Genomic DNA, 21,168 nt, shown 5'->3' with positions numbered 1-21,168 from the left:
TGGATCCCTGAGAGAAGTGGAGCTAGAAGGCTATGTCAGCCCCTACTATATTCAGTGGCATGTTCAGGGCTGCCTATTCCACAACTGTGCCTCCAATGCCAGACAAGAGCCTATGGGAGAAAGTGGACACTGGATTCAAGATGTGGCCACCAATACTGAAGAGATCAGCTGGAAGACCTAGAACAAGGAGGTTCATTGGTGTTGAAGAAGGTGGTTCAGGAAAGAAAAGAAGGAGGTGCAAGAGGTGCCATGGCTTTGGCCACCTACAAAAGACATGCAATGAACCTGTATATGATCCAGATGCCCCTCCCCCAGCTCCACCCAAGCCTAAGAGAGTTAGAAAGAAGAAATCCAAGCTTGAACAAGTGCCTACTGGTGGTAACAACACTATGTAAGTGTGTCCTGTTTTGATCAAGTTTTCAGTTGCCAATTTTTTTAAATATTTGTTCAATATCTCTTTCACAGGCCTCCTACTGCTGCTACTGATAGTGCTGATCAAGCCACATCTACTGTTGCCACTGCTGCTGATCAAGCCCCATCTAGTGTTGACCCTGCTGCTGATCAAGCCCATGCTGCTGCTGCTGCTGGTGATCAAGCCCCTGCTCAAGTTGCTATGCAGGTGGATGACAACCCTGGACTAGTTACAAGGAGCAGGAGTGTTGCATCCCTAGTACATGCAAGTCCATTTAAAGCCAACAAAAGGAAGGCTGTGGTTACCAGGACGGCAAAGAAGCTGTAATCCAATGCTATTAGAGTAGGTTATTTTGTTGAAATTTCCAGCTGAAGTAGTACCAAGACTTGTCTTTTGTGTACATGTGAAATTGCCAGCTGAAAGACATCCCTTGTTTTGCAAGCCTTGACTTTAGCTACCTATGTATATGTTGCAAGACATGACTTCAGCTATCTATGAAAGTCCTACTGCTGAAATGGAGGAATTGTTATTATTCAGATAATTGCTACTTCATATGCCATATGATTCTGAAATGTCAACAACAAATATTTCCTGCATTACATCTCAATTTTGGGCAAACACAAATATTTCCTGTAATACTGCATTACATGGTTCTACTTCATTACATTAAGTGCACAAATTTTGATTCATCACAATTCATCTCATTACTGCATTACATGGTCCTACTTTATTACATTCATGGCAACAAACATAACAAAAGCAGTCACAACTCACAAATGCAATCCCAAACATACAAATTCTACTCATTGCCTCCTTCATCTCACGTCTTATCTTCTCAATTCCATCATGTAGTCCTTTCAATGAAGCCTTCACTAATTTTGGGACATCATCTTCTGTCCTGTGAGCACTACAATCTGTCCATCCATGAAGGAAACCTTCCTTCACAAACCAAACAGCATAATCCCCTTGCCACATGAAAACTTACATTGTGCACTTGTCTGAAAATAACAACAATGAGCACACAGCTTATCAAATGACAAACTCGATTTCAACTCAAACCCTAGAAAAATTGGGGATTGCAAAGAACAACTTACAGTCCGGTCAGGCATCGATAGAACTTGCGGTTGAAATTCTCTTCCTTCTTGCATGTCCGCTCCACTACCGTTGAATCGCCCTCGCAGAATGGACATTTCACAAGAGGCAACTCACTAACCTATGAATCACGACGAACCCGAGAGGAAGAAGCACCTGAGAAAGAAGAAGCGGAAGACATCGTCGCCGCCAACGAGCTCCCTCCCTACCGCGTCTACCAAAGGGACCACGCCGACTTCAAGCAGTCGTCGCCTTTGACGAAGACGATCCTCGCCGCTGCCGTCCAGCTACAATGCTAGATTCGCCGATACTGCTTGCGAATGGAGCCAAACCGAGTGGATAAGAGGAGATAAGGCGCAGGGGTATTTACGTCCGACCGCGTTAAAAAACAGCCTCCCGTCAGCCACGTCAGCACGGCAAGTCTATGCTAGACGGCGCGGTGTCCATCAGCAAATAACCACGATTATGGGATGTCTTTCCCCAAAGCTTCACTTTCGCGGTGTCCCTGAGCTAAATACACACAATCGCGATGTCCCGTAGCAAAATTTGCCTTTTAATTATGTATGCTAATTATAATTATTCCCTCTGCACAATCATACAAAAAGAAACACATGCCCTGTGGAATATAATCTTCTGTTGTAATCATGCTGAATTTATATTTGTGATCATATCTTTGAAGAAGTCCAAGTGTTGTTATATAGATTTCACATAGATGTCTTTGTCGATTGTTTTCACGTGGATAATGTGCTTTGCTCAGTTTCCCTTTTTGTTTTAGATTTGACCATTGGATTGCATTTTAAATAAGTAGACCGATTGTTCCCTGTACGCGAGAATGGTTGCAGCTTGGAATGCATCTTCCATTTTTCACTTTGTTTTTAAAACTGAAGTGATGAATGACTTTTAAGAGTGACGCAAATGCAATGGCGATCGCGTGGTTTTGGTTAGTGGTTTTCAGTTTGCGACGGCGGCAAGCAGGAAAACTTGCCGGTGAGCTTTTCTGGGCTCTTATAGGATCAGAGATTAATCCCCTCAAAGACAAAATTACCAACTAAATGAAATTTACACTTTATTACCTCTTATAAGACACTTTTTTCTTAATGAAACTTTTATATGTTTTATCAAGTTTATAGGAAAGCATAGAAATATTTTCAAGAAACTACTACCTAAAGCGTAGCACGCGGTTTAAAACCAGCACGCCTCATGTACTCTGTTTCATCGGCGCACATGTTGAGAGGGTTTGTAATTATTTTACCTCCTACTGGTATATCTCATATTTTTATGGACCAACCCCCCCCCCCCCCCCCCCCCCCCCCCCGCGCCCCCCGCGATTGAGATCACCTGCACTTAAGCAGTCGCATAGGCATCGTTGGATTAAAAAGTAGCATACAAGATTTTCCTAGGCACTATTTAGCAAATACTGTAGCTGGATGTCTCCTGTAGCAAGTACTGTAGCATTTACTATTTAGAGCTGACGTGGCACAGATTACAACCGTTGATCGTTTCGATCCAATGGTAAAAAATAATTCCAACCGCTTAAGTTGCAGTCTTTATTATAACTGCACTGGATCCTTATTCTCCAACCCCACCCCTGGGCAGTTCCTGATTTTACGTATCAAAGCAAATCCAGTGAGGACGCCGCTGCCTACTCGGTGGAGGGGGCCAACCTCCGTATAGCGGCGGGCTGCTTCCTCAAGCGGCCTCTGCCTGTCAATGTTGCTGGCTTGCTGCCTTCCGCAGGTCCTGTCAATCGGTCCAGCGACCTCAGGACCGATCTGTAGATTTATGTGTTTTTTCGGTGTAATTACTTTACTTACAAGCTGTAGTTTAATGTGTTGGTTCTATAACATCACTTCACCATTTTCTGCCCTGCAAAAGATAATATTTTTACTTTCTTCTTTTTAACCAGTGGTGGCTATTTACCAGACATAAAGTGAGCGGGCTAGTGGAGTAAATAGATTACTACCACTACTACTACCATTTTCTGTCCCTGCAAAAGATAAAAATTTTACTTTCTTATTTTGAACGGATGGTGACAATTTACCACTTACCAGGCGTAAAGTGCACTAACGGGGTGGAGTAAATAGATTATTAATCCTAATTTTGTACAGTACCAGGACAACCGTTGCGAGTAATTTTGTTACACGTAAACGGGACAGTACGATTGTAGGAAACAGAACAAACAAAAAAGAGGGGACAGTACAAAACAGAAAAAAAGAAAGGAGGTGGAACGGGTGGGGGAGAAAACAGAAAAATAGAAAGGGGAAACGCTTGGAGGCGCACTAGTATTAAATTAACGTATTGCGCATGTGTTAGCCACTACAGAAAAATCTTTTTTTTTTCAGACGATGGCCTTTTTTTTCTTTTCCAAGCGGGTATACCCCTCGGAGCCAAATGGCCGCCTACGAAAATAGATCACAAGCGGCACGCCTACTATTATTGCAGGCGAAGATCTATTTTCGTAGGTGACCCTTACTTTTCTGCCAGCAAAAATAGGGCTATATGGCCTTCTTCCGCCCTGTGCCCTATTCACATCCGAGGTTTTTCTCTCTCCGAACACAACAAAAATATAGAGGGGTAGAGGGGGAGGTTTTGAACTCTAGAGTGGTTAGATCTATGTCTTTCCACTCTTGTTACGCATTTTTTTATATAATTTTAAACTTCCTTTTGTGATGTATCTATGTATACAAAATAGTGAAGGAAAAGCTCCATGCTTTTTTCCTTTATTTTTTGTTTTTAATTTGCTTTGATATATTTGTGTTGGATTTATGTGTGCTCCTTGATGCTATGTTGTTCTCTCATCCTCTACCGACTTCTTCAACACCAAATATCTTATCAAAATATATTCAATGGTAAGGGGATCTTAAACCTTAAAAGTAGGCCTTATACATTGTGAGAGTAGTCCTTATAAAAGGCATTTGGTTGAGCTAACTATATATATAAAGACTACCCATAAGAAATAAAAAAAAGTTCTATTACACTTTTCACTCATGGTAGTGCTACTCTCTCCCTCTCTCAATGGCTTTTTTTTGGGTTCATGGGGTCCACCTTAATACCCTCTTTCACCTTATAAACTATATCATGAACATCGGAATCCAATATAATGTCAAGATAGTCCATATACATTAAGCATGCCCCTATAAAAGCTAGTATTATATTTTTCCTACAAGCTTGCTCAAACTTATAGAAGTTTAACGTGGAAGAAAAAGTCAAAACGTCTTCTGATGTGGGCTTTTCATCTTCTTTAAAAGTTATGCAGTTTTTTCTTTGAAGAGCATAGAAGCATATCTCTTGTAGCTTTCATATTATTATTATAGATATACTATTTGATTTCATAAACTTATTGTTGCAATTGGAAATTAGTCTTTAAAGATGTATTTTTCTCACCACCTTGATTATATTACAAATTTTGATCCTATGGTTTATAGCATCCAATCAAAATGCATTGTGTATGCATTACAAATTCAATGTATGCATAGCGGTTTCCAAAATTTAATGTTGGAGTGGACTGCAGATAGCTTTTTGTAGCGATGATCTTCAGTGTTTTCTTTAGCTGTCTTTTGGTACCATGGAAGGACAGCTGCTTGTTCTACTCCTGTTCATGCTCTAGTGAATCCTGAATCCTACAAGGCCATAACTCAGTAGGACACTGTCCAGTTCACCTCTTCCGACACAAGCATGAGAGCTTTATGCTTTCATCCAGTAGGCGATAGAAATGCCCAGGAGGAGCTTATGATATTACATTCGTTTAAATTTAGATAATCAGCATCCCTTGTACCACATTGCAAACAAATGCCCTAAATGCTCTATTCTTGAGATTGGCATTGCCATCACCAGAAACTATCCGATAAAAACCATCATATGTATTTATAAGTTTTTACAATATTCCTAACAAAATTGACATGTAGGGGAGGTGTTTAATACATGCACGTAGTATCTCAAGATCTAGCTTGATTTTTTGGTATATATGAAATTAACAGGACAGGGGACTGATTCATGCATACAAATTGTATGATGTTGAAATATTATGTTTACAATAATCCAAGTGAAATGTAAATACCATTTTCTTATCCAACCGGATTATATCCTGGACATTTTCATCCCACAAGACTGAAATCGAGACTAATGGCAATATCTATACTATTTTAGCATCGGGACAAAGTCAAAATTTATATGTTTACCAACAAATTCTTGTACTCTATTGATAAAATCTAACCAAAATGCTTTCGTTTAAAGAAATGAGTTATGTTCTTGGGTAATTATTGTTCTTGATTGGTCATAGTCCGCCATAAAAACAAACTGCACGCTTCAAAGGTAATTAGTCAAGTTGAAATAAATTGGGACCAAAGAGCAAAACTAAATTTAAGATAGTACTCCCTCTGATAAAACATATTTGACTTTAAACCTGTTCTCCCATCATCAAATAAAGTTGATTGGATGGGTAATTGTAATTAAAATAACACTTTTTTTTGCGGGGAATTAAAATAACACATTTGTTCTTCCTCTCCATACAAGAATAGTGGATAAGACACTTTTAGCTATCAAAAACATTGTGGGCCCGTTACATTATGCTTTGGAGAACTAGCATCGAACAATTGAGGGGAAAGGAGATAGAGGGCATGTTGTGGTAGAGCTCTAACTTCTAAATTTAGGTAGAGCTGAAACTATTTGGCTGGGATCCAACTCTAGGAGAGGTGGAGTTGGAGTTTTGCCAAACATGCCTAAACTTTGCATAAGGAAAGGGAAGATTGAATTGGAAAATAGAGGTGCTCTAATAAGCCAAAATTTGTATTTTTCGAGTTTAATTTTCAAATTGATTTTAAGATATTTTTGACGCAATTTCTTTTTCAGCATTAGCTTTCAAGTCACTAAGAACACGTATATTCCCTCCGACCCAATATAAATTCAACCTAGTACAGATGAGACATAAGGACTATAAATCTGAATAGACATATGTCCCATCCATACTAAGTTACACTTATATTGGGACGGAAAGAGTATAAAAGCTTTACCTATAAATTAATTTTTTTCCCGGCTTATCTTGAGATACTTATATTGGGCCTTATACAGATTTTGATACCCCTTCAATCTAGGCTGGTACATTTTTATACGGAATAAGTTCACTTTAGGTCTCTCATTTTTGTCGCCTAGTTTGATTTTTGTCCCTGAACCGAAAAACTAGATACAATGCATCCTCCAACTTACAAAACCAGTATTTGACCCCGGTTTTGGCTAATGTGGCGTCTACATGGATCTTTTGACTAGGTCTTCATCCTACGTGACATTAACGTGGCGCTTACATGGCAGTTTCATCCCAAAAAAATAAAAAGAGCAAAATTGAAAACTAAATAATTAAAGAATATGCAGGGCCCATCTCTAACCACGACTTCGCAGCACATCATCCTCCCAACCTCTTCTCTATCCTTGACTTCGCCGCACCTCATCTCCCAACCTTTTATCTATCTGCGACTCCACCGATGACCTGAAGTCTGTGGGGAGGCCAGTGAGCGGGGCAGGAAGAGGCGAGGACTCCGGTGAGGCTGGCGCGTGGGTCGACGAACCCCGACTTAGCCTCATCCGCGTTGTTGTCATCGTCCTCCACCTCCTCGCCCCTCGCCTGTGCCGCGGGTGCTGCCTGTTGGAGCCACGCGTGGAGCGCTGACGAGGTGGACTGGTCAGTAAGCACCACCCATCTCCCTGCCGGCCTCTCCGCCCTGCCTCTCCCTGGAGCCCTTCCCCTTCTTTGACTCCGACGACGAGGATGCGTGGGCGTGGAGTAGGAGGAGGAGAGGGTGATGAGCTTTCTCGCTGCCGTCCCTCTGCTCCGCCTTGCCACCCGCTCCGCCCACCCACCGCCATCACCACCGGCGTCGCCATGCTTCCTCCACCCTAGCCCAATGAGCCCCCCCTCTTTCCGGCAGAGCGATGCTAGGATGGGGGTGGGGGCCGTGATGGTGAGGTGCGCGTCCTCCTCAAATCCGTCGCCATTGTCGTCTTCGGCAGTGATGGCGTTGCAGGTGTCAAGCAACATGACCCCTCTTCCCCTCCGCCGTAGCAACCTCCCATGTCATTGCTATAGCTAGGGTTAGATCCGCTGGAGAGCGTGTCCCGCCGGGCACGGTGACATGCGAGCGGAGAGGGAGGAGGCGGGGAGGTCGGCAAGCAAGGTGAGGGTGCCGGTGAGCGCGTTCGGAGAGGGAGGGTCCTCCCTCCCTGCCCTAGCCCTCCTCGCCGTCCTCCCAACCATTCCGACCAAATATGGGGAAGGAGGGGAAGAGGGGAGTAGGAGAAGGGGAGGAGATAAAGAGGAGGGAGGATGAGGTGGAGTAAGTGGGCCCACTGACATGCGGTTTCCACTATTTTTTAATCTTAATGTTTCATTGATATATGGGCCCACATATTTTGTTTTAATTTTTTAATTGTTAAATTTTGCTTCATGTGTCACGTTAGATTAAGCTCGAGTCAAATTAGCCACATAAACGTCACGTCAGCTGAAACCGTTGTCCAAACTGCCTTGGGCCTATATTGCACTTGTTTTGTAAGGCCTGGTTTAGTTCCCAACTTTTTCTTCAAACTTCCAACTTTTCTATCACATCAAAACTTTCATACACACAAACTTTCAACTTTTCCATCATATCGTTCCAATTTCAATCAAACTTCTAATTTTGGTGTAAACTAAGCATACCCTAAGTTGAGGAACCTGTTGTGTCTCTGGCTTTTCGGTTCAAGGACTAAAATTGGATTCGGTGTCAAGTTAAGGGACCCAAAATGAACTTGTTCCTTTTTATACTCCACATCTAACACAGGTGGTTGAGCTTACCCAGCTCTTTCCGACCCAATGTAACGAGAGTTGAGCCTCCTGTGTTTTCTGCTCCTGGCCCGTCCCTGTACAGGGTTGGTAACAGGGCCTGGCTTAGGATGCCATACTAAATAAAGGAAAAAGTGCACCGAAGGTCCCTCAACCTGTCAGCGAGATACGTTCTCGAACCGTAAAACCAGATATGCAGGGTCCCTTAACTATACAAAACCGGTCACAACAGATCCTTTAGTGGTTTTCAACCCGGTTTTATCCGACGTGGCGGCTGAGTCAGCGTGGACTCCACGTGGGCCCCACATGTCAGCTAGCCACGTCAGCCCTCTATCTCTTCCCCTTGCGGCGCCGACGGTGGACCAGGGCGAGGCGACGGCCACGCGGTAGGCCCTGACCGAGAAGGACCGAGTGCCGCGGTGTCGAGCAGGCTGGGGAGAAGAACGGCGGAGGTCGAGGGAAAGTGGGAGGCGTGCGGCGACCGCCTCTTTCCACGGCGTGGAGGATGTTCACAAGCTCCGGCATGAACCCGGCGTTGCCCATGGCCTTCTTGGTGTCCTCCGAGACGTGGCACAGCCGGTGCGCCGCCTTCAGGGAGCAGTGCTGCAGCGTGACGTCGCCGTTGGGAGGAAGACGAGGACGCGGTCGAGGAAGCCGGCAGCGACGAGCCGAGATGTCGAGGCTAGCGAGGACGCCGACGCCGTCGGCGACGTCGGACACGATGACGCGGACGCACTTCTCGTCGTCGTGCAGCACCTCGCAGAGCGCGTCGGCGGCCTCCCTCCGCATCTCGCCGCCGTCGATCTGGGGGTCGAGAGGAGGTCGGCAGGGCGATGAGGGAGAGGAGAAGGCCCGGCGGCTGGCTCGCGGCCGCTGCTCGCCCGCCGCTGCCGCTCTGCTCCGCCGACCGCGTGCTTGCGTACCGCCGTCGGCGCTTCGCTCCGCCGACCGCCCGCTCGCTGCAGCGCTCACCCGCTGCGCATACGTGCCCGCTGCCGCTCCGCTCCACTGCGCGCCTGACACTCACCGACGCCCCGACCCCTCTGTCCTCGGCGAGCTCGTGTACAACGTCCCCGGCGCCAAGAACGTCCTCGAGAAGTCGAGATGCCCCTTCTCGCAGCTCAGGCACGTACATGAACTCTCATGCATGCAATTATCCATTTAATCATTGTGTTTGTTGCTCATAATCATCTACGAGTTCTTGTTGATGGCGATGGATCACTTGACTAAGTTCAAGTGCGGCGGGTTCGTGCTGGGTCTCGCCATCAACCACTGCATGTTCGACGGCGTCGGCGCCATACAGTTCGTCAACTCGTGCGAGGGGTGTGCCGCTCTCCGCAGGTCGCTTTCCCGCACCACGAGTTCGGCAGATCGACGGCGGCGATAACGGCGGCTCGCCGACGCAGGACGGCGCCGAGCCGCTCCTGCACAGGTCGTTCTGGTTCACGCCCGAGTCCATCGCCCGCGTCAAGGCGCTCGTCGCGGTCGACGGCGGCGGCGGCGGGCGCGCGCCCACGACGTTCGAGGCGCTGGGGATGGGGCACGCGCGGCAGAGCAAGCTCCTCTTCGCCGTGGGCGGGTGGCCGCGGTTCACTTCGCCTCCTCCGGCAAGGAGACGCCGGGCCCAGCTCCACGCGCGTGGGCGCCGCCCTCCGCGTCCGAGCCCGGCGGAGACCTGGTGGTGGTTAGGCCGGTGTGCGCGATGGTGCCGACGCGTAAGAAGTGCGGCCCGCTGGAGGACATGGCGGCGCGGCGATGGGATTCGTACCGGCAGGCACCGCTGCTGCCGCCCTCCCCTTCTCCCGTGTCGCCGCCGCCGCGTGGCCGGTCGGCGATCGTCGGACCTCCTCTCCCGCCTCACCCTGGCGACCTCCCCACCCGCCGGCCGGCCTTCCGAGAGGAGAAAAGTGAGAGAGAGAGAGAGAGGGAGAGGAAAGAGAGAGAGGTGATGACATGGGTTGCTGACATATGGGGCTCACGTGGGTTCCACGCTGACTCAGCTGCCACGTAGGACAAAACCGGGTCAAAAACCACCAAAGGACTTAAAGTGAACGGTTTTGTATGTTGAGGGATGTTATATATCTGGTTTTGTGGTTGGGGGACGATTTTGTAACTCAATGATAAGTTGAAGGACCTTGGGTGTACTTTTTCCCTAAATAAACAACAACAAAAACTGTACTCCAATTCACTAGCAGTTCGGCGATGATCTATAATGATAAAAGGGGCTGTTCAGATTGATACCATTTTCAACCATATTATTTTTTTTAAAGTTGCCAAAAAAGTGTATACGTTTAGGTTTTTTTACCAAACTTTGGTAAATACATAAGAAATCATGTCAAAATTTTGGCTATATTGCCAACTTGTCAAAATTTTGGCACTACCAAAATAAAATTTGGTAAGATTTATTTTAGCTATAATTTGAACAAGTCCAAACACTTATTTTGTTTGTATGGTGATTTGATATCTTATCAAGTAAAAAGTAAAAAGAGATGCACTTCTTTTATAATTAATGGTATATCCACTATCCATACATTATTGGACGAACATACCATGCCTACATTCTTCCATGGGTGCCAAAGATCACACAAGGCCCAAATAAATAGATGTTTTTTTTAAAAACAAAATATATAGATATTCAGTCAAATATCTACGAATGCCAACATTGGTAGGTACACCGTAAGGCTGAGTTCTTTTCTTCTCTTTCTCAACTCACCTCTCTCATTTTGTGCAAGCTTTTCAAACTGCTAAAAGAGATATCTTTTTTTTTAAAAAAAATCTATATGAAAGTTGTTTTAAAAATTATATTAATCCATTTAAAGTTATTTTTAGCTAATAATTAATTAGTTATATACTAATAAACCACCGCATTTTTTGTATGGGGAGGTGGAGTTTGGTACTCCACGCAACCTAATTCTTGAGAAAGATTACATATATTTAAGATAATTGCAAAATGTATCAAATTTCTTAAAATATTAGTCATATTAGGGCCGAGGAGTGTTCTTTTCAGATTTTACATGTGGGAAAAAAAGGAATATTATTCATGTAGATATTACTTAAACTTGTTTGACCGTTCGTTTTATTAAAAAACTTAAGTAGTAATAGCATATTTAACAATGAATCAAATAAGAAAAAAATTAATAATTACTTAAAATTTTTAAATTAGACGAACGTTAAATATATTTTAAAAAAATTAATTGCGTCAAATATTGCAACGACGGAGGGAGTATTTCATTACTGATGACGAATGTCATTGAGCCGCGGAAATCGAAAGCGGCGTTACTTCCATGCCGAGCAGGAAGCCCCCTCGCCCACTTGGCCACCTGACGGCCGCAGCCGCCGGCACGAGTCCGATCTATCCATCCCCACCGTCCATCATCGGGCCACCACCACCACAGCTCGATCGGGCCCCACCACCCCTCTGTCTCGCCATCCACCGACGCACCCTCCCGTCCACGTGCCTCCGCTGCAGCACCCTCATGCGCCCAACCCGACCAACCCATCCCGCCTCCTCCACCACTCACACTCCGCCACGTGTCCATCTAAGCCTACACGAACTCCAGACACACGGTGCGTCGCCCGCACCCGATCCGTCTCCGCCTCGCGCCCCCTCGACGCGCTACCGAGCGTACTCCCACCGGACGCCGTAACGTCCTCGTCCATGACCGGTGGGTCCGGGAGCTAAGTGGGCCCACCGGTCAGTGAGGTAGGTGTGTATCGTAGCGTGGCGGGCGCTTTCCTGGTGGGGCCCCGCGCTGCTGCAGCTGCTGTCTGCGTCTCTCTGCGCTGCACAGCGACGTTAATGGATCTCCTCCAAAACAAAAGCGTACAAAAACAAAAACGGCTCGTTCTCACCGACGAGTGGGCCCATCCCCCCACCCGCCCTGGCCCACGCGCCAGTACCCAACGGTCGCCATCCACCGCCACCACCACACCACCCGCTACGCACGTTAACCACGCCGACACGTGGGCCATGGCTCACCCCGGACCCCACATGTCAGTGAAGGATTCGTCCGCATCCACCAAAATTATTCCCCCACCAAGACCCATCCCCCTACTAGTAGTAGGCTAGTAGTACTAGCTTTGTGGCTTCCGCTGCTTCTGTCACTGCTGCTGCTGCCGTCGCTATTATTAATCGCCATCAAAACGCCACTTCGCCCTCATTACTCCGTCACACCCAAGCCACGGTACGGCCTCCTCCGCCGCGGCGATCTCCATGGCCTCGCAAACCCTAGCCACCGGCGGCGGCGGCGGCGGTGGAGGCGGCGCGGCATTCTTCTGAGAGGCTCCGATCCGGGGGCGGAGGGTGGTGGTGGGGGGTTTCGTCGATGAACCCGCTCTGCTGCATCGCGCCGGTCTCGCTCGACAGCGCCGTCGAGCACCACCACCAGCCGCCGCGCATCCTCGCGGCGGCGGCCGCGGCGCCGACGTCGCCCACTCCGCCAGCGGCGGCGGGGGCGGCGGTGGCTGCGCAGGTGGTGCTGGATGCGGCGCAGGCGGCGGTTGCGGGGGTGCTGCACAAGTGGGTGAACTACGGGAAGGGGTGGCGGCTGAGGTGGTTCGTGCTCGAGGGCGGGGTGCTGTCCTACTACAAGCTCCGGGTTGGAGGGGGCGGGGATTCCGCGGCGTCGCCGGCGGTGGCGGCGAGGGTGATCGGGGAGGGTGGCGCGCTGCGGCGGGCGCGGGAGGAGGCCGCGGCGGCGGGGAAGCAATGGAAGCCGTTCGGGGAGATACACCTCAAGGTATGGTCCAGTTTGGCTTCCCATTGGATTGGGTTTGTTCGTAAGCGCGGTTGCGGCTTGGGGAAGTGAGATTTTTGGAGCGGCATTGCTCGGGTAATGATTGGGTGGAGAGTATTGTATTCGAAGTGGGGTAGATGTGTTTAGGTTTAAAAAATGGGGATCTTATTATTATTGTTTGTTATTTGTTTCACCTTTTCGATTGATGAGATGTGATGTGAGGGAGGCCTGGTCATAGATATGCTTCGCGTTGTTGCAGACAATATAGTTTAATACTGAAATTGACCATTGCTACGGAATTATCCAAATGATGTGGCAGAATTCTAGAGGGACAAGACCAGCATTGCTAAGGAATTTCCTGCTCTGGTGTTCAGGTTTCGTCAATCCGTGCAAGCAAGTCGGATGATAAGAGGTTGTATATATTCAGTGGAACAAAGACGTTACACTTGAGGTGTGAAACTGAGGAAGATAGGAATGCCTGGATACAGGCTCTGCAAGCGGCAAAGGATCGCTTCCCACGTTCACTAACGAGCAATGATTTTAGTCCCATGTCTGATGTTTTGTTGTCCACGGAGAAGCTGAGGGTGCGGCTGCTGCAGGAGGGGCTGAATGAAACAGTGGTCAAGGAATGTGAGTCTATTATGATGACTGAGCTTTTGGAACTGCACAACCAGATGAAGTCACAGCAGCAGCAGTATTCTATTTTGATAGATCGGCTCCGACAACTAGAGGTAGCTTTCCGTTTCTTGTTTTCATTACTTGTTAATGTTTTTTAGGATAAATCTAGTAATCTGTTCATGTGTTCTCGAAATTTCTGCAATAGACATGATACATCTTATTCCCTTAATCAGTGAAAAATACTAAGTGGGCTATCATAATTGTTTGTCTTAGTTTCTAAATGCCAGACAATAACATATGCCTGCAGCTTTTGTGCTTGGCATTTTTTATGTACAATCAACATTTTGTAAATCAAGCTACAGACTATTTGTCGATGTAAAATCATGTGGATAAAAATGGGATATCCATTAATTCGTCTGCAGTCCTTTGCATTCATATGAGAACCAGTTAATTGTGGTAAACAAAGTTACTTATTTATATTGACAAACATTGATTTACAGCAAAATAAAACATTTGCTTAGTCTGAAACAATTGCTTGCTGTGACAATAGTGTGGTTTAGTTACATAACACACTTAGTGTGTAAGCTTATCACAAGCTGCCATTTGTTTTGTTCTTAGTTCTTGAATGTTTTTCTTGTGAGATGGCATAAATTTGACCATAATCTTAAGGACCAAAATGGTCCATTTCTGGGTGCAGACAGAGAAAGTTGAGCTGGAGAGAACTGTTGTGCATGAAACTAAGGAGAGGGAAGCACATGGATATGCTAATGGCAGATATAGTGGTTAGTAATTTCATTAACCCATATCTTGCTTCTGATTTTGGTTGCTCTTTTACTTTGTTTTGACTTGAATTTTTTTTTCAATCAAATCACCTATTTCTATTTTGAGTATTTCTTAGCAAAAAAGGTAATTATCAACAAGGATATTATTTGGTAATTATCAACAAGGATATGTTAATAATAATTCAGAGATAAGCATATCCTTCCAGTAGCAAGTAGCAACAGTACTTAGGAAGCAATATTCAATTTACAAGATTATTCCACTTTTTTTTTTGCGGGGAAGATTATTCCACAATTTGTTACTTAGTTGCATTCAAGATATATTTGTTATATGCTGGTTGCATACAATATTCCTAATTATCTTCTTAGGGACTTGAGAGTTGTTATCTCAGTTCAACAAGCAGTGAATAACCAGGGCATCTAAATCTTCCTCCCATACGTTTATCCCCCTCCTTGTGTGCCCTTTCTTTCTGTCCCTTAGCCTAAGGCCCTGTTTGTTTCAGCTTAAGATTATTGTAATCTAGATTATTAAATCAGATTACTCTAAGCTGGATTATAATAAGCTGACATAAAATAAGTTACGAGTTGTTTGTTTCTCTGGATTATTAGAGGCATCTAAGGGTAGTGGGTCTTTAGCCACTCAATAATCTGGAAAAAGCTCCTCTAGAGGAGATTATTGGATTATAGTAATCTGGCTTATAGATTATAATAATCTAGCATAATAATCTACTTGTTTGTTTCAGCTTACTCCTAATAATCTAGATTATAATAATCCTAAGCTGAATCAAACAGGGCCTAAGTGTCTTCTTATTTGTCCCTATGCCTTTTCCCATTAGTCTATTGTTCATCTTCTTCTTCTCCAACATGGAACCTACCAGCAGGGAGCCTGCCCGGATGTTGCCCACCCCTGTTACACTACTCATTACATTTTCTAATCTGAGGCCAAGGCATGGATGCAATTTCTTTAAATGGGTAGTACTTTTTTTTTTGTGTGATTACAAGTGGATATATTCATAACTTCATATACCCATTTAGTATTTCATTGCTTTTTCCCATTAGTCTATTGTTCATCTTCTTCTCCACCATGGAACCTACCAGCAGGGAGCCTGCCCAGATGTTGCCCACCCCTGTCACACTACTCATTACATTTTCTAATCTGAGGCCAAGGCGTGAGGCAGATTTATACACTTGATGCAATTTCTTTAAATGGGTAGTACTATTTTTTTTGTGTGATTACAAGTGGATATATTCATAACTTCATATACCCATTTAGTATTTCATTGAACTTTTTCTGAATTGTGAACTGAGGTTTTTAGATATGGGAGGAAAAATAATAAATATAATATTTGCAAGTTTAATATATTGTTATTTTAGATGTTTCATATGACTCATTAATCTATTTAATAATCTGTGAGACTTTAGCGTGTTGATTGGTAGTTTGACTTATTAGCTTTTATGCGTGTTGTTGGAAATATGCTGCTGTAGATTAGATATTCTGTTCAACCATTGTCAGAGTTATTTGATGGTATCCAACATATATTGTTTCCATTATTTTGAATTGCTCGTTGCATGAATATGGCTGGGGCTGTTACATAGTGCATTTTCACATGGTTTTAGAGATAGTCTACATTCACATTTGCACATTGACATGCTGTTATGTTGTACATTCACATGGTGTTAGATATAGTCTATTTCTACTGTTAGCTACTTGCTGGATGTGTCAATGTTAGCATGGAAAAAAAATATTTTCTGTTGGTTGGCAGGATTAAGGCACCATCATTTGCCTTTAATGTACTAAAATTTCCTGATTGGTTCCTACACTCCCAGCTGATATTTTCCTGCTTGCTTTATTGGCAGATTTTTATTCAGTTTTATCAGGAGGAAGTGCAAGCGAGTCTGATCCAGATACTGCAAGTCAAGTGGCAGATGTTGAAACTGATGAAGATGAAGTGATGTACTTTGATACAAGAGACTTCTTGTCTGCAGAGTCTCTACGAAGTGCTTCATGTCGAAGGAGAGAACTTTTGACAAATGGTTGCAATGGATTAGAACATATAGACCCTGCTGCAAATGTCGTCAAAACTACTCAGTATCCCTCTGTTAAACGTCGAGATAAGTTACCTGAGCCAAAAGAAAAAGAAAACCCAGTAGGGTTGTGGTCAATAATTAAAGAAAATATTGGAAAAGATCTCTCGGGTGTTTGTCTGCCTGTTTATTTCAATGAGCCACTGTCTTCTTTGCAAAAATGTTTTGAAGATCTCGAGTACTCTTACTTGGTTGACCATGCACTACAGTGGGGAAAACAGGTATAGTTGATAGTCCATCCCAACTATTTATGTAAAGTTTGGTTGTTCTTGTTCAGTACATGAAATCCTTACATCTGTGTTCTTTATCTATTGACAACATGAGACTTTTTCTTAGACTTATGTTGGTTCATAGAAAAGCGGTTGATATGCTTATTGTTGTCTGAAATCATTTTTTGGTGCTGTATTCATCTCTGCCATTCATATGTATGGCACAAGGCATCCAACTCTATTGTTCTTTGTTATGTGTTAATTGAACCATTCATATAAAGTCTTCAAATATCTGTTATCATTGTAGACATGAACCTTGAACATAACACAGTCTTGGAGGAAATATTCTTATTTGAGGCTATAACATCAGGTTTTCTGAATCCTTAAGTATTTGCATGGCATTAATGTTTGACACCTTTCTTTAATCTGACAAAAATAGATCAGCAAAATGTAAAGAATTTAACCCACTACCTCCGTCCCAAAAAGAGTTCACTTTTGCACACGAATCTGGACAAGTACCTGTTCAGATCTGTGTAGAAAGTTGAACTCTTTCTGGGGCGGAGGTAATATTTTTCTTTCAGGTTAGGATATTACCTACATTATAGCATTTTTTGTACAATGTTCTTTTAGCCTTGTGCCTGAAGGTTAATTTCCCCTTGATACTGCCCCTTGTGGTTTTGTAATGAAACAACTCTTGTAAAATATAATGCAGGGCGATAGCTTGATGAGGACACTTCATGTTGCGGCATTTGCAGTATCAGGCTATGCTTCAACTGAAGGTCGGCAATGCAAACCGTTCAATCCTTTACTGGGTGAAACATATGAAGCTGATTATCCAGATAAAGGACTTCGATTTTTCTCTGAAAAGGTTGTGTAGTTATTTGAGAGCATGGAGAATTATTCCTTACTAAATTATTTCCTAATTCTGAATGCTTTTCTTAGTGTTGTGCAATTTTTTTGAGAAACATGTTCTTATTGTGTGTTAACGTGTCTTTCAGGTCAGTCATCACCCAATGGTTGTTGCATGTCACTGTGAAGGAAGAGGTTGGAAGTTTTGGGGGGATTCAAATCTGAAAGGGAAGTTCTGGGGTCGATCAATTCAACTTGATCCTATTGGTGTTCTAACTCTCCAGTTTGATGATGGGGAAACGTTTCAATGGAGTAAAGTAACTACTTCCATATACAATATCATAATAGGCAAAATTTATTGTGACCACTATGGTACAATGCGCATCAAAGGAAGTGGCGACTACTCTTGCAAGCTTAAATTCAAAGAGCAGTCAATAATTGATCGAAACCCACACCAGGTATTTATATTTTAGTGCATTGTGTTGATAGATTTGCAATATAATTTTGATCAAAGTACCTCAGATATACGAGCTATTCAATCCAATATTCAACATGACGGCTAACTGTATTGGAGAATGGGGAGAAGTCATTGTCTTACAATATTCTCTTCAGTTGTGAAAAAAATTCAACCATAGAGAAGCTTCCTCATATGCCACTGAAATTTCAACCATTCCATTATTCATCCCTTGTTTTTACTTTCGGCATATGTGTGGCAACTGCAGTATAGGAGTGAAAACCGGTGTAATAAAAATAAATCAGTGTGGAAAGATCTGACTGTTTGCTCTAAATTTAACTAAAAGAAAGCTTCTAAAAATTATGTATGGTAATGTCCATCCACAGGAGAGAAGCACTTGATGCCTACTCCCACCACCCCAAAAGTAACACTTTTTTTTTTGCCAAGATAATCTTGTGAACTATTTATTACCATTAATATAACACTATATGTTAGCGAAAACATAAATTTATAATTTGAAAGTACTGATGATAAACTATGTCATGTGCTTCTATAAACATGGTACAAACTCCAATTATGAGACCTATATGTTATCCTTTATTTCTGGATAAATGTTAAGAGAATTGTTGCTGACTGGCTGGTGTGTGCTGATTTTGTTGAAGAGGCGCAATGAATTTGAATAGATTTGCATATGAACTATGTCATGTTTGAAGAGTCCAAGGAGCTTAGCAACAGCAGGTGCACAGTATCAGCTATCTGGTTAGCCACATGGGCCTCTAACACTAGTCAGTTCAAATCTTTTAGCCAAACTATAAGCTTGATTAATCATTTAATGGCATTAGATTAGCTTGTATAGCCATGGTTTAGGTTTAGGTGGATATCTATTTATACTTAGTATTTCTGTAGTATTACCAGTTTCAGAGCAAAGTTCTCTGGTCTATTCTTCATCCTCCCAAGTCCTCTATGAACCATTATCGTTCATCTAGCCCTTTCTCCTTCAAGCTATCACGTCTTGCTTCTGTTGGTAGTTGTACTGTTGTGAATTTTGGTCCATTGCAAACTATGTATTTAATGTTTCTTACACCTTGGGTCAAATTGAAAGGTAGGCATATCAATATCTAGTAGTCTGTTTTGTGGTTTTATAAACATATTAATTGGACACTGTTCCCAGCCTCCCACATTAAATAGTTTGAATTGCTCGTGCAGGTGCATGGATTTGTGCAAGATAATAGAACAGGGCAGAAAGTTGCTATGTTAATCGGAAAATGGGATGAAGCTATGTATTATGTTCTTGGGGATCCAAGTGCAAAACCCAAGGGGTATGACCCAATGTCAGAAGCAGTTCTTTTGTGGGAGAGAGACAAGTCTCTGAACCAAACACGATACAACCTTTCCCCTTTTGCAATTTCACTAAATGAATTGACACCTAACCTGGCGAAGAAGTTGCCTCCTACTGATTCTCGTCTGAGGCCTGATCAAAGGCATCTTGAAAATGGTGAATATGAGATGGCTAATGCAGAGAAACTTAGGCTTGAACAACTGCAGCGACAGGTATTCCAACCTTTGGTTTGATTCATTTGTGTTTATATGTTTTTTGCTTCTGTTTGCCATGGCATATTTTCTTGGACATATGAAAGGTGAAAGGCATAAATTATGAAGTAAAGTTTTCATCCATTATGTAATGATGAGCATGTCTCCATAGTATTTACTTCCTCTGTTTAACAATGTAAGACTTTCTAACATTGTTCATATTCATATAGATTTTAATGAATCTAGACATATGTGTGTCTAGATTCATTAACATCAATATGAATGTGGGCAATGCTAGAAAGTCTTACATTGTGAAACGGAGGGAGTATTTGTTTTTGTCATATAAATACATAGTTAGAAAATGCCATATGGAGCTGAAACTGGCAGACTGTGAATGATGCTTTCTCATCTGAATTATGGTCGTGCTAGTGTAACTATTCAAGGGTTCTTTCATGATAAAAGTTCTCACTTTACATCTGAAGTTGCTATGTTTCCTCATTTTACATTCAAAATTGGATATTCTCTTGTATATGCCATCTGAAAATGATTTGCATCCCTTGGATGCTCTAGCTGCGAGAACACTGCTACAATGCTGCTGTTAAAGATTTTAAGCTAACCAGATATTTTGTGCAAATGAGAAAACTGCCCAACACAACTTGGCAAGGCATTTCAAGTTCAGTTACTCTTATATCTAGTTTTTATGCCACTTTGCCAGTTTATTACTACTATTATATTTTTAGGAAAAGTAGGGGGATTGCGCTGGTTCCACAGCATAATTGGACCACAAGGTTTTGCAGTAAAAAATGTGGCCACGCTAGACCCGAAAATCTCACTCATATGAGGCCAAACACACACCAGAGATTTTTCTACTCCTGCATACGACGCAAAGTTCAATTTCAGATATTCATTCCGTGGTGGCATGTAGTAGCATGTCCTACTGCTGCAAAGGTCATTCGGTGGTGGCATGTTTACTGGGATCCCTGGCACTTCTTACCTGAAACTGTTCAATTTTGCAGGCCCGAAGGTTACAAGAGAAAGGATGGCAACCCAGGTGGTTTAGCAAGGATGACGACGACAGCTACCGCTACATTGGCGGTTACTGGGAAGCAAGGGAGAAGGGGAACTGGGATGGGATTCCAGACATCTTCGGTCAGCGCAGCGCTTCACCTGGGTGGTCATAGCTTACCTACCCCCTCTCCCTGTGTAGTGTAATCCCACATTTCTTTACAGAAAAAAAAGTATGTTACCTTCTATATATACATATATTGAAGCAATGTCCATATGTGTGCCGATGTACTGGATTCAGAGAGCCGAGATGTACTGGTAAACACACGGCAAGATTACGTTAGTAGGAATTCGGACCCCAAGTAGGTTAGATTAATCCAAAGTTTGAGTATAATTTTATTGTCGGCCAGAAGATGTCCTGGTTTTGAGGCTACTCTTGTACATTTAAATTTTCTCAACTCACGAGTACTTGAGAGCTGTTTCCTGCTAGAACCTCAAGTACAAGGCAATATATTAGTTGTTTCCTACTCTATCCAGCGCAATTCAGGCATATCAGCGGCACAAAGCCGCAGGTTGAGGACTAATTTGTCCATG

At 43.6% G+C, this 21,168-nt stretch overlaps 1 protein-coding gene across 1 annotated transcript; it reads left to right on the top strand.

Moving 5' to 3' along the window:
* Positions 1-12,422: 12,422 nt before the first annotated feature.
* Positions 12,423-21,101, top strand: LOC127757254 (oxysterol-binding protein-related protein 1D). The gene is made up of 8 exons (XM_052282738.1): positions 12,423-13,048; positions 13,420-13,776; positions 14,361-14,445; positions 16,300-16,748; positions 17,449-17,604; positions 17,735-18,043; positions 19,246-19,590; positions 20,586-21,101. Exons 1-8 carry the CDS (start codon positions 12,635-12,637, stop codon positions 20,748-20,750), a joined length of 2,280 nt encoding a protein of 759 aa, XP_052138698.1. The 5' UTR covers positions 12,423-12,634; the 3' UTR covers positions 20,751-21,101.
* The last annotated feature ends 67 nt before the right edge of the window (positions 21,102-21,168 follow it).

The sequence above is a fragment of the Oryza glaberrima genome, chromosome 12 (genome assembly GCF_000147395.1).
Source record: "Oryza glaberrima chromosome 12, OglaRS2, whole genome shotgun sequence".
Taxonomy (NCBI): domain Eukaryota; kingdom Viridiplantae; phylum Streptophyta; class Magnoliopsida; order Poales; family Poaceae; genus Oryza; species Oryza glaberrima.
The sequence above is the reverse complement of the archived record's forward strand: the minus strand, read 5'-3'. Positions and strand labels throughout refer to the sequence as shown.